The sequence below is a fragment of the Plasmodium relictum genome (assembly GCF_900005765.1).
Source record: "Plasmodium relictum strain SGS1 genome assembly, chromosome: 14".
In the NCBI taxonomy this organism is placed as follows: Eukaryota; Apicomplexa; class Aconoidasida; order Haemosporida; family Plasmodiidae; genus Plasmodium; species Plasmodium relictum.
This window is the reverse complement of record NC_041692.1, coordinates 94,381-107,832: the sequence shown is the minus strand read 5'-3', so window position 1 is coordinate 107,832 and position 13,452 is coordinate 94,381. Positions and strand designations below refer to the sequence as shown.

At 17.1% G+C, this 13,452-nt stretch overlaps 5 protein-coding genes across 5 annotated transcripts; 3 read left to right on the top strand and 2 right to left on the bottom strand.

The window, feature by feature from the left end:
• Positions 1-33: 33 nt before the first annotated feature.
• PRELSG_1402300 (conserved Plasmodium protein, unknown function) lies at positions 34-3,264 on the bottom strand (the record flags this gene model as incomplete). The annotated part of the gene is made up of 1 exon (XM_028679064.1): positions 34-3,264. The coding sequence occupies one exon, from the start codon at positions 3,262-3,264 to the stop codon at positions 34-36; it is 3,231 nt and encodes a 1,076-aa protein (XP_028534815.1).
• Positions 3,265-4,848: 1,584 nt separating this feature from the next.
• PRELSG_1402200 (small heat shock protein, putative) lies at positions 4,849-5,466 on the top strand (the record flags this gene model as incomplete). Its single annotated transcript, XM_028679063.1, has 1 exon — positions 4,849-5,466. One exon carries the CDS (start codon positions 4,849-4,851, stop codon positions 5,464-5,466), a length of 618 nt encoding a protein of 205 aa, XP_028534814.1.
• Positions 5,467-6,813: 1,347 nt separating this feature from the next.
• On the top strand, positions 6,814-8,619 carry PRELSG_1402100 (conserved Plasmodium protein, unknown function; the record flags this gene model as incomplete). Its single annotated transcript, XM_028679062.1, has 2 exons — positions 6,814-8,286; positions 8,413-8,619. The coding sequence occupies 2 exons, from the start codon at positions 6,814-6,816 to the stop codon at positions 8,617-8,619; spliced, it is 1,680 nt and encodes a 559-aa protein (XP_028534813.1).
• Positions 8,620-9,202: 583 nt separating this feature from the next.
• PRELSG_1402000 (conserved Plasmodium protein, unknown function) lies at positions 9,203-9,748 on the bottom strand (the record flags this gene model as incomplete). Its single annotated transcript, XM_028679061.1, has 1 exon — positions 9,203-9,748. The coding sequence occupies one exon, from the start codon at positions 9,746-9,748 to the stop codon at positions 9,203-9,205; it is 546 nt and encodes a 181-aa protein (XP_028534812.1).
• A 1,514-nt stretch (positions 9,749-11,262) lies between these two features.
• PRELSG_1401900 (CorA-like Mg2+ transporter protein, putative) lies at positions 11,263-12,826 on the top strand (the record flags this gene model as incomplete). Its single annotated transcript, XM_028679060.1, has 2 exons — positions 11,263-12,508; positions 12,690-12,826. The coding sequence occupies 2 exons, from the start codon at positions 11,263-11,265 to the stop codon at positions 12,824-12,826; spliced, it is 1,383 nt and encodes a 460-aa protein (XP_028534811.1).
• Positions 12,827-13,452: the final 626 nt, after the last annotated feature.

The window sequence follows — 13,452 nt, the reverse complement described above, 5'->3', positions numbered from 1 at the left end:
AGTAAAAATTAATTATTCATTTATTATATATATTTATTTTTTTAAGAGATTTTTTATTTGATTAAATCTTTCAGTAAGCTTAAGTTTTGCATTTTGTAATTCTTTTAATTTCATAATATTATGTATAACAATATTAAAATTATTATTTTGAAAAACATTTATAGATTTATCAGAGTTAAATAAATTTAATTGTAAAAATTTATTTTGTAAAAACTTTAAATTGGAATATTTTATACTTCCTTCTTTTAATATTTCTTCATAATTAATATCATAAAAGTGTTGATAAATAATTTCATCACACAATTTTATTAAAACTTGGAGTACAATCATTTCAGAATATATTGATAAGTAATTTTCCCATTTTAATAAATCATTTATATTTATTTTAGAAAGATGATTAATATCATCATAAATTATTATTCTTATAGTAGCTAACAAAATAGGATCAACAATAGATTCACCACCTATATATAGATAATTTTTCTTATCAGCAAATTGGATTTTTTCGTCAATTAAAAATTTGTTAATACGATCTTTCATTTTAAATATGTTATATTCATTAAAATATTTATTTTTTCTTAAGTAATCATTTAGTATTTCACTCTTTTTTCTTGTAATTTTGGCATTTTCCATATTAGTAGTATCAAATCTTTCATAAACACTCCCTCCATCAGATATAACATTAAGTTTTCTAAATAAATTTAGTTTAACTGCTTCTAAACTTTCTAACATCATTAGAGGCAATTTATCAAAACCCAATATTTGTAAAATGATCTCTCTTATTATTTTTACATCAAATTTAAAGTAAACTTTCAAACTTTTTTTATCAATAAATCCATATTCTAATAGTAAAAGATCATTACTTAAATTTCCATAGCTAATAGTAATTTCTTCATCTATATCTATATCTTTTGTACTGATTAAGTGAACGTTTTCTATATCTTCAATTATTGAATTAGTTAAATTGTTTTTCATATTTCCTTTAGTCTTATATGCTTCGCTTATATTAACAGTTTCATTCTCATTCTCATTCTCATTTTCAATTTTATTAACTTTATTTTGTTTAATCAAATGCTCATTTTTTTTATCTTGTATATTACAATCAGAAAATTCCATTTTATTTATATCATATTTGATATCTTCAGAAGAATAAAAAGAACTTTTTCTTTTTTTCATATCCTTTTTTATGATAGAATTAGCATAAAAATTGCTATGATTACAAACGTCTATTAATGGAATTAGGCACATGAATTTATTTTCTCCCTCTTTTTCTTTCTTTTCATATTCATTAAAGTCATATTTAGAACATTCTTTTATATGTATTTGTTCCAAAACTTTGTCATTTTGTTTCATTTTTATATTACTATTTAAAATATTATCTTTTAAAATATAGTAGTTGTTTTCACTTTTTTTTTCCTTTTCTTCATTATAAAAAATTATGTTATTTTTCATTTTTATAGCATGAGAGCATATATATGAATATACATGCATTAAAAATTTATAATTAAAAAATTCTTCAAATGATTCTAATATAGAAGAATTAAAAACAGAAGAATTAAGAAAATATTCTAAATTCTTATTTAGACATTTATCGTTATTATCTAAATGAATTGCCTCTTTATTAAAATTACAGTTTATCCACTTTTCATTATTTATATTATTTTTCTGATAATTATTCATATTATGTCTATAAATATCTGAATGTTTATCATTCAATAAAATAAAATGATATAGTTTGTTTACATCTACACTGGTATTATTTTTTATTTTTGAAAAAGGAACACTTAAATCATTTTTAAAGATGTTAGTATTTTTTAAATTTTCAATTTCCTGGTAATATTTATTATTAGTAAATAAAAATTTATGTATAATATTTTTGTCAATAAAAAAAAAATTATTATCATTTTCATCATTTTTATATAAATTTACAATTTCATGAATCATTTGTCTTCTAAAATATATGATATTTTTTATATTAGCGTTATTAAAAAGAAAAAATGATGAATCAGAGAAATGTAATGGTAAATGACTTAACTCTTTTTTGTGTACAATATAATTAATATAAAAATCATAATTTTTATAGAAGAAAAAATGTTTATGATTTTTTAATTCATGTTCAACATTCTTCTTTAGTATGCAATTTACTTCATTTATACAATTTAAGGAAGAGTAGCATATATTTTCTAATGTATTATCAAAATAAGTGTTCTTTTTATCATTATGTTTTTTCTTGATGTCATTTGGAAAATTATTATTTAAAAAATTTTTTGCAGTCTTACTGCTATTGTTGGAATTTTTTCTACAAATATTATTCAATAAATGAAAAACGGTATTATTAAAATTATAAGCATAAAGTAGAATGTTTATATATTTGGAAATAAAATAGATGTATGCAATTATTAATGTTAATTTTATATCCCAATATTTTAAATAAATATTCGGTGATTTAATAAAAGTTAGGAAATTCGTATGCTTTTGATAAATATCATATTTTAAAATTGTTAAAGAGTCTAATTCACTTATTTGATCCTCTAACTTATTTTTAAATATATGTTTTATATAATTTACATTATATGAATCGGTAAAATAATCAACATATTTCTTAATTTGATTTATTATATTATCAAAATTAATTATATATGAACTAGGTATGCTACATATAATTTCTGATTTCCTAATTTTTTTCTTTGCTCTCATACATAGAATCTGATTATCTCCACTAGTCATTTTTTCATTATATGTACTATTATTTTCCATATTATTATCTTTATTTAAGTATAACTCAAGATTTTTATTAACTTCTAATTTATTTTCAATTATAAAATCTTTTATTTTATTGTTTAAATATCCATAATTATTTCTATTTTCATGGATAAACTTTATATTATGTAATGATAAGTTATTCTCGAAATAATTAATTAAATCATTTATAGTAAAATCGTTTTTTACACTAATGTATTCATTTTTTTTATTCATTAAACATTCTAATAATTTATTGAAATTGCCAACTAAATCATCATTAATAAAATTTTCATTCTTTGATAAATTTAAAACATTGTCTTTCTTTTTAACATTATAGAAAGAATGCTTAAATTTTTTTGTGCATCTACATATTTTGATTAGAACATCATTTTGATATATTGAGTGACCGTTTTTTATAAAAGAAATTTGTTTTCTTTTATTTATATATATTTTTTTACTTTCAATTAAAAATATATTTAGTAGTAATATTGCACATTGTATATATATTTCAATTTTATTCATATTATTAAATGAAAAAAGATTAATCGCATCATTTTAAAAAATGAAAGGATATATTAGTACCTACAATTTTCTTTGATCTTCATTTAAATGACAAAAGTTTTTTTTTCTTTTTTTTTTTTTAGATTTTTACACTTTTATAATGAATAATATATTAAACAAAGTTTATAAAAAAAAAAAATTATATATATTATGTTTTTAAATTCTTTTTTTTTTTTTTTTTTGGCAGAGATGTGCTTAACTTTTTGAAAACATAAGATAATTTTTCTTTTAATAAATATGTATATATCTTAAATTGAAGTTTTATAAAAATTTTTTCATTTGAAGAGTAATCGTAATTTTAAAAAAATAAAACTTATTTACAAAAAAGTATTAATATTACTTATTCTGATATTTTAATCAGTAATAAATTTTCGAAAAAAAAATTCTAATTAAATATTCCACATGTATAAATTTACAATAGACTAAAATTTTTTAATATATATTATTTCATATTTATTTATAGAATAAAATAACATATAATAAACTAACAAAATTTAAAAGAACAAGAAAAATAATAGGAACATAAAAATTATTCCTTATATTTAAATATAAGCATAAAAAGATTTTTTTTTTTTCTTTTTTGAAACTTCATATATTTATTAAATATTTATATTCTATATGATATTGATGGTATTAAATAAAATTTTATTTTTTTGAATATATAAAAATTTAATAGTATTTATAAATGTAGATATTTATTTTTAGAATAATATTCTTATTTTAGATGTATATTTTTTTTAAACTTATTAAATTCTTTATGGAAAAATACAAAATCTAGGTATTACTATTCTCACACTTTTATTTCAATGAATTCTTTCATTTTTAATGAAGGAAAAAAAATAATGAAATATAGATACAAAATTAAAAAAAGTATAATAATACAATTAATATGTGGAAAGAAAAAAAAAATTTTAAAAGAATAAATTAAAATATATTCTGCCTAAATCAAATTTTTATAAAAATATATACCAATTTAATAAAAAAAAAGATAAAATATAGGATAATATTTTATAAATATAAAGAAAATATATAATAAGGAATTATAAAAAAAAGTAAATAAATATAGAAAATTAAAAAAGATACTATATAAGTAAACCAAAAATAATATAAAGTTGTATATTTAAAAAAAAAAAAAAAAATAATTTAATATGAAATATAAAGAGCAATAAAATTCATTTTAAAAATTTTTTTTTTTTTTTTTACAGCATGCATGATACTTAAAAATAAAAAATTTCAATAATATTTAATTTTAAAATTTTTTAGTTAATTTCAGAATTAATTCTTAAGTTATTTTTATTTAATAAAATACTGCAAATTAAAACTGTACTTTCTATTAACTTAGTTATACATAAATTATTTTTATTTTTATTTTTTACCAATTTTTCTGTGATTTTATTAAAAGGCATTATTAACATAATAATTTATAAAGATATTACCTGAATATCATTTGTATATCTCTTTATATATTTTCTTTTTAGTATATATATATTTTTTTCTTCTATTTTCTAAAAATAATTTTTTTTATTTTAATTACATTTATATAAAATGGTGATTGATGAGATAATAAAACCAGAATTACGTAAGGATGACCGCACCTTGGAAAATTTTGGAATGATTGATAATTTTTTTGAAAGTATGTATGATCAAATGAATAAAATAGATCAATATCATCAGGATATGAATAGGATGATGAATTCATTTAGAGGACATTATTTTAATGATTATTTTCCTAAATATTTTCCTGGAAGAAGATCTTTACTAGATTATGATTTTAGAAAAGATAGGAATAATGAATTATTCTTTCCTAAACCTCATAATTTTTTTAGAGGATATAAAAGTGTACCACCAATGGACGTTATAGACAAAGAAAAAGAAATTGAAATAAAAATGGATGTACCAGGTTTAAATAAAGAAGATGTACAAATTAATTTATGTAATGGACGTTTAGAAATCAGTGGAGGTTGTCAAAAGACAGATGAAAAAAAAGATGAAGAGCATAGGTATTATGTAAGAGAAAGAACACAATCTTCTTTTTATAGAGCATTTCCATTACCAGAAAATGCCTGTGAAGATAACATAAAAGCTACATTTAAAGATGGGGTTTTAAAAATTGGAATAGCAAAAAAAGAAGTTACGGAAAAGAAAAAAATTGAAATTGAATAAATTTTTAATAGTTTTATTATTTTTTTTTATTTCATATTCCTTTATTTTTTAATTTTATTTTTAAGATTATTTCTAACTTTTAATTTTTTTTTTTTCATTTTTACCTTATTTTTTTTAACGATTATTTATTATTTTTTTTTTTTAATTCTATAAATGATTTCCAGTTTATTCTTTTTGATCATTCTTTTATTTATTTAGTGTCATTTTTAGTAATTTCATATGATTATTAACAAAAAAACTTAAATATCAACGTAAAAAGAATTTTCTTGAAATATTAACTTTATATTTTTTATAAATATATATTTATATATTACAAAACAGTTCATGAGAAACTTATGTGAGTATAAATTAAAAAAAAAAATTTTAACATTGCTAATAATATAATATAGTGTTGAAAAAAAAAAATTTTATTTCGTGAATATGGATTTTTTTTTTTTTTGGAAAATTTCCCAAAATTTTATAGCTATAATTTTTAAAAAAATGAGAAATTTCTAAAGTAATTAAAAATTAATGAAAAGGAAGATTATAATTTTTTTATGAAAAATATTTCTTTTAAAATAAAAATATATTTTTTTTTTTTTTAAGGAATGAATTATTAATTTCTAAAATTTGTTTTATAAAGAAATTAATAACATTTTTCTATAAAGAAAATGATACTCTTTTCTCCATTTTATATATATATTAGTAAAGATTTTATATTTTTATAAAAATTCTTTAAAAAAGCAAAAAACTTATTAAAACGTAACTACAACGTTTTTATGAAAACTCTTTTTTTAGTTATATATTTAAATATATTTACATAAATTCATTCAAAAATATTTGTGTAATTAAAAAATATATAATAAACATAGAAAGTTATTATACAGGATAAAATAAAAAGGAAATTATGAATTTATATTCAATACAAGATATAAAACTAGGAGCAAAAAAAAAAAAAAAAAATGATAATTTAAGAAAAACAATTAAAAACAAAATAAAAATAAAAAAATAAAAAAGGAAAAATTTTCTTATATAGAACTATTTTTTAATATAAATAAAAAAAAAAATGCTGAACAAAAATAGAAAATACTTCTATTGATTTATTAGCACACTTATAAATATATATGTAACTTATAATTTTTAGTTTAATTGAATAAAAATAGACAACTTAGAAAAAAATAATGTTTTCTTTTTTTTTATATTTATACATATTTTAAAAAAATATATTTATTACTTTAGCTTTTTCTATAATTGAGAAAACCAAATAGATGATATAGAAAAAAATTATTTTGAATTTATCTAGTAACATATATATATATTTGTTTAATAAATTTATTTTTTAATTCAATTGAAAAAGAAAAAAGTAAAATGGATGAAGAAAATGAAGTAGTAACATTTTTGCTAAACGTAGGTAAAAAAATTAATAAAAGTTCAGAACAGTTAAAACCTTTTATTAAAAAAATAGTGGATGATAACTGGCTTGATTCATTAGATAGTTTAAAAAATTTAAGTGAAGATGAATGGAATAAATTAAACTTACCCATAAGATTATTAGACGAAATTAAAAAGGAATTAACTATAAAAGAAAAAGAAAATAATACTAAAAATAATGAGTTAAATGGTTTAAATTGCACAAATAAATATAAATGTAAAAAAGGATCAATGGAAATATGTGAAGAAGAGAAAACAAACAATTTTAATTTGAATAAAAAAATTAAAAAGAATAAAATTGATGATAATGAAAAAAATACTATTGATATAAACAGTTATAACATGAGAAATTTTAATAGTTTAATTAATAAGCATTCAGAAATAAAAAAATATATATGTAATCTAAGTAAGGATGAAAAAAATAAAAATAATGAATTAAGAAATGCTGAAATAACAAATTTAGAAAATAAAAGATTATTAAAAAATTCTGTAATCAAATTTAATAAAGAAAAGTATGAGCAATTGATTAGTAAGAATATTAAAGATATTCAAAAAGAAGACATTTTTTATTTATCACATGATAGTACCAATAGTGAAACCTGTTGTTATTCAAAGGGTGAAAAAATGAAAACAATTAATAGCGTTAACGAAACCGAAAATTTAAAAAAAATTGAAGTAAATGATTTTAAAATTATAATTCCATTATTGTGTAAAATTGTTAAAAATATATTAATAAATCCAAATATATTAAAAACAAGAATTTTAAAATCAACTAATGATATTATGAAAAATAAAATTTTGAAATATGATGAAGCTAAAAATTTTCTATTTTCTATTGGCTTTGTTCAAAAGGCTTCTTATTTTGTTATGGAAAAAGTTGATACTTTTTTATTATTATGTATTTATGATAATTTAAAAAATTTAGCTAAAGATTCAATAAAAATCAATACTAATCTCCAAACAAATTTTGACCCTTTTAAATCTAGCATTGTATGTATAGACACTTTAAAAAAAAATAAATTAAAAGCAGATAATGAAATAGATGAAATTTTAAAAAAAAAAAAAGAAAAAGTTGAAAAATTAATGAATCAATCAATTGAATTGAATCCAAAAATATACTTATATCAACAAAATGTGAATGAACATAAAAATAATAACATAAATTTTGAATCCTCTGATACGGATAAAGATGAAAGTAAGGAAGATTATTCTCACCTTATATCAAATATTAAAAATTTATATAAGGAGCAAACCTTTCAATCAAAAACTAAATTAGAATTACAGAAAATTTCTAATAGAAAAGTTTATGTTAAAACTGTTTTAAAAATATTATTTCCTGATTTTTATGTATTAGAAATGTCCTTTTCTTCAGGAACATTAATAAAAGAAGTAAATGAATGTATAAAAGAGGTATTAAAAAAAAAAAAAATGAAATAAAATAAAAGCTGAATAAAAGTATATTTAATATATACACAATATATATATATATATATGTAATTAATTAATTATTTATTTATTTTATTTTTATTTTTTAAGTTTTTAAACGATTCAATTTCTTCAAGAGAGTGGTACATATATGAAACTCCAGGGATATGCAAATTTGATCCTCAAAAAAAATTGTCTGACTACAATTTAATCCCATATGCGTTTTTAAGATTTAAATTAGATGATAAAAATAATAATTTAGTAAACACTTGTTTTTTATCTGACAAAGCAATTGCAAAATATTTTCAGTCTTCATAAAAAAAAACTAACATATAAAATAATCAAATGAACAGTAAAATGTACATAATATTTTCTTGTATATAAATAATTTATTGTCAAAAATTATTATTTATTTATGTTATTTTTTCTTTTATTCTTCCTTATGTTAGTTTTTTAAAGCATAAGAATATGTGTTTGTGTCTTTTATATATATTTAATTTTAATTTTTGAAAAATCTTGAAGTTCTTAATTTTTTTTGATATAAAGTTAAAATTTATTAAATTATTTTTTAATTGCGTTTCATATATATATATTATTAAGATAATCTTTTCTCTTTAATGCCTTCATATTCTTTTTTTTTTTTTTTTTTGCTTTCCATATCTTCAAAATATTACAAACTTAAAAATTTTCTCAATTTTTTTTAAATATATAAATATTTTGCTTTAAAAGTTATGGCTTTCTTTAAAATATTAAAAATAACATATTCACAAAAAAAAAAAAAAATATTTTGTTAATCATACAATGAAAATGCAATAGTTAAAATAATGTAAAATTAAAAAAAATAAAAAAACAGAATAAGATTGTTTTTATATTTATGTTTAAATTTAAAAGATAAAAATACCTACTCAAAAATAAAATAAAATATTTTTTGAAGTAAATTTTTTGCTGATGCTGCTTCATACTTATTATTGTAAACTTCAAATTTGAAATAAATATCTTTCATTTTTTCATTGTATTGATCATTTTTTTGTAGAAATAATTTTTTAAATTCTTCTTTAGAATTTTCAAAATCATTTTTTGTTTTCCATTTATCTATAATTAAATATGTATTAAAACTTTTATCATTATTTTCATTCTTAATATTAGAAAAGGAAGAATTTTTAAAAATGCTAGTTTCACAAAATCCTTTGTATTTTTTGTTGATATTATTGAAATTTTCTACAAAATTTAGTAACTCACTTTCATTTTGAATATTTAATTTATTATCATTGTCCTTATTATCATAAATATTTACTTGTCTAACTATTATTATATTATTATCATTTCTTATACCATACATATTTAACTCATTTTTTCTATATAATTTATTCAAACTCCATCCTACTGTACCACTTGCCAGCATTGTAAATATAGAATTTTTGTATATACTAATTTTTTTTATAAACATTTTTTTTTAATATCTTATATTTAGACAATTTTGTTTTATAATTATATTAACATCTTTATACAAATTTTTATCACAATTTATATGATATTTTAAAACTTCAAACAAAAGAACTTTAAAATTTAAAAATATATCAGTATTACAAGAAATAAAATTCTTTTTTTTTTTATTTCTAAACTTTAAATTATTATCACTCTTATTAAATTAAAATATTTAAAAGAAATATTTTAATAAGTTACATGAATTATTAAATTATTTTATTTATTTAGAAGTTATGTTATTTTTCATAAAATTATCAAACCAAGAATATTTCTGATTTAAAAAAAATAACATTATTTTTTTTTAAATTACAAAGATTTAAAATTATATATATATTTTTTTTTATTTATTAGCTTCATGCAAATTCTTTTAATATTAAAAAGTTAAATTTAAAAAAAATTTTTTTTTTTTTTTTATATACTCATATATTTAATAAAGGAATAAAGAAAAAAAATTATAGGAACATTATTTGAAATATTATAAAAAATAAAAATAATAAAATATTTTTACAATTTCAATTTTTCTTTTTTAATTTTTGTTCTTATACAAAATAGTAACATTTTATTAACTTTTTTTTTTTTTCCAAGTTTTGTGAATAATTTTATGAAAACTGTGGAATTAACAGTTTGAAATAATTTTGAAGAAAATTAAAAAAAAAAAAATAAATAAATAAAACAAAGAATTTCAACTACATAATTTGTAAAACATTCATAGCTTTTTAAATATATATATATATATCTTACATTTGAAAAATAATTAAATGTTGTTGCTTTTTTTATTGGTTCTTTTTAAAATGTAGTTATTATTTCTGTGAACAATTATAATTGTAATTATTGCTATAATAATGATAAACAATTAAAATAATAAAATATTGTATCATAAAAATGGAATTTTATACAAATACAAAAACAGAGATGCATATTTTTTTAATAAGTAGAATTAATAAATAGAAAAAAAGAGAAGTATTAAGTAAAAAAGAACATTGATTTTATAAAAGTATAAATATCTATAGAAATAACTAATATTTTTTAACCGTACTATATATACTCACATATATTATATACATAAACAAAAATAAAGATAATATTTATTATGAAAAATTAAATTGTAATAATAATTATTTTTATAAAAATAATTATAATTATTTTAATTAATATTATGTTTTAAATATACCCATATATATATTTTTAGAATTTTCCTAAACAGGATAAAGTGTTTGTTTTATTTTGTTTTATTTTATTTTTTTGTAAAATAATATTATTTTAAAACTTTATTTTTATATATTTAATAATATTATTATTTTATTTTTTTTTCAAAAAATAAAAAGGGTTTTCATTAATAAATATAAAGCATTTTTTCTTTTTTATTATTAACATTTTGGCATAATTAACTATTTAAAAAATTAGATAAAAACTATTTTGTATACTTCTTTTTATTAATTTTTTCTTTTTTTCTTTTTTTCTTTTTATTTTTTTCAAATGTCTTTTGAATCTCTGACTCTAATGGAAGATGATAAAAATAAAAAAAAGAATTATGGATACGATGATATAGATTATAATGATGAAGATATGTTAAATGGTGATGGTTATGATAAAGATATTTATGCATTTAATATAAAAAATAAAATAGTAAATCATTGCAAAAGGATAAAGGTTGATTTGGATAGTAAATCAAAAAAAGAAAATTCTTTTAATGATTCGACTTTTATTAAAAGAGAGAAAAGTTTTTTACATGATGAAAATGAATTGCGAAATAGAAGAAGTTCTATATCTCATAAAAATGAATCAAAAACGAAACTAGAGGGAATATTAAATGAAAATGATTTTTTAATTCAATTAAATAAATTAAAAAGGCATGTTGTGGTTGAAATATTTGGAGGCAAGTGTTTTATAAGAGAATATTTATGTACTGAATTTCTGAGAAGAATAAAACAATGTTGTCATATAAACTATGTTAAATATAATATTGGTTTAATAAATTATCGTGATTGTAAACAATTATTAGGTGAAAATAACAATATTGCAAGTATAGAGGTTCGGCTAAATTCTATATTAGTTTCTCTACCTCCTCTAACTTGTGTAATTTTACATTCCAGTATATTTTTAGTTATTAAAGAAGACTTGATAAGAGATGATTTAATTAAAAAGTTATGTGCAGTTTCAAAAAAATATACAAATTTATATAAAGCTGATATAAATGTATTAGAAAATAGACCATTTGAGTTTTGCGCATTAGAGTGTGTTTTTTCTAGTGCTCTTGAACATTTAAATGCAGAAATGAAATTATTAAATAAAGATTTTACAGAAATAAAATTTTCTTTAAAAATTAGTAAGTACCAAGAAATTTTAAGTAATTTACATAATTTAAAAGATCCTACAAATTTATTAGTAGATAAAGTAAATTCTTTTATTAAGGCATTTCATGAAATATCAGTAAACAACGCAGACTTAAAAAAAATGGAGTTAACAAAATATTATTTTAATCCAAATGTTAGTGAAGAAGATAATAAAGAGCATACCAATCAGGATTTAGAAATGCTCTTAGAATATTTTGATCAAGAACTTCACCAAATCCATGATCAAGTGAAACATTTATATGAATCTATTATTAATTTAGAAAACAGAATATATCTTGACTTATCATTGTCTAGAAATAATTTAATTAGGATGGATATAGTTATCAGTTTGATTAATTCAGGGTTTGGCATAGGAACTTTAATAACAGGTATTCCTTATATAAATTATATGTTGTGTTCTTTATTTTAGTTACATTTAGAAAAATAGTGCATTTAAAAAATAACTGTATAATGAATATATAATTAAACTAATGATAAATAATAATTGTAATTATAATAATAATAAATAATAATAATATGATTTTTTTTTTCTTTTTTTTTCTTTTACAGGAATATTTGGTATGAATTTAAAAATATTTCTTGAAAAAAATGATTATGCATTTGGTTACGTTACTGGTCTTGTAGTATTATTATGTTTACTGACAATAATAATGTCTATTTATTTTTTTAAATGTATTCGTCTTTAGCTGATTTTCATTTCTAAAGAAAATTTATTTAAAATGTTAAATATTAAAATTAATAAATAAACATATGTATATAATATATGAAATTTCCTCATATTATTTAATATTTTTATTTTTTGTTAATTTTGAAAATATTTTATTAAATAGATAAAATATAATATATATTTTAAATTACACACAAATAGTGTAATAAAGAATTTAAAATGTCGTATTAGTTATCTCTTTTCTTTTTTATTATTATTTTAATTTTTTCTGTTAATTCTTTATTATATTAAAATTAAATTATTTATTTCTTTATTCTTTTTTTTTTTTTTATCTTATCAATTTTGTATTAAATTATTATTTAATGCATTTTATATATAATTTTTTTTTAATATTCATTGTATTTTCTTATTTAAAGCACTTTTTACCTTTTTTTTTTTTTTTTTTGGTATAACATAATGAAAGTTTTAAATTAATCAGAAACGAAAACATTTTGAAAATTTTCTAGTTATTTTATTTTATTTTATATATATATATATATATATATATATATATATATATATATATATATATATATATATATATATATTCATAATTTTTTACCTTATATTTACAAAAATTTGTCATAAATGTTCATACATAATATT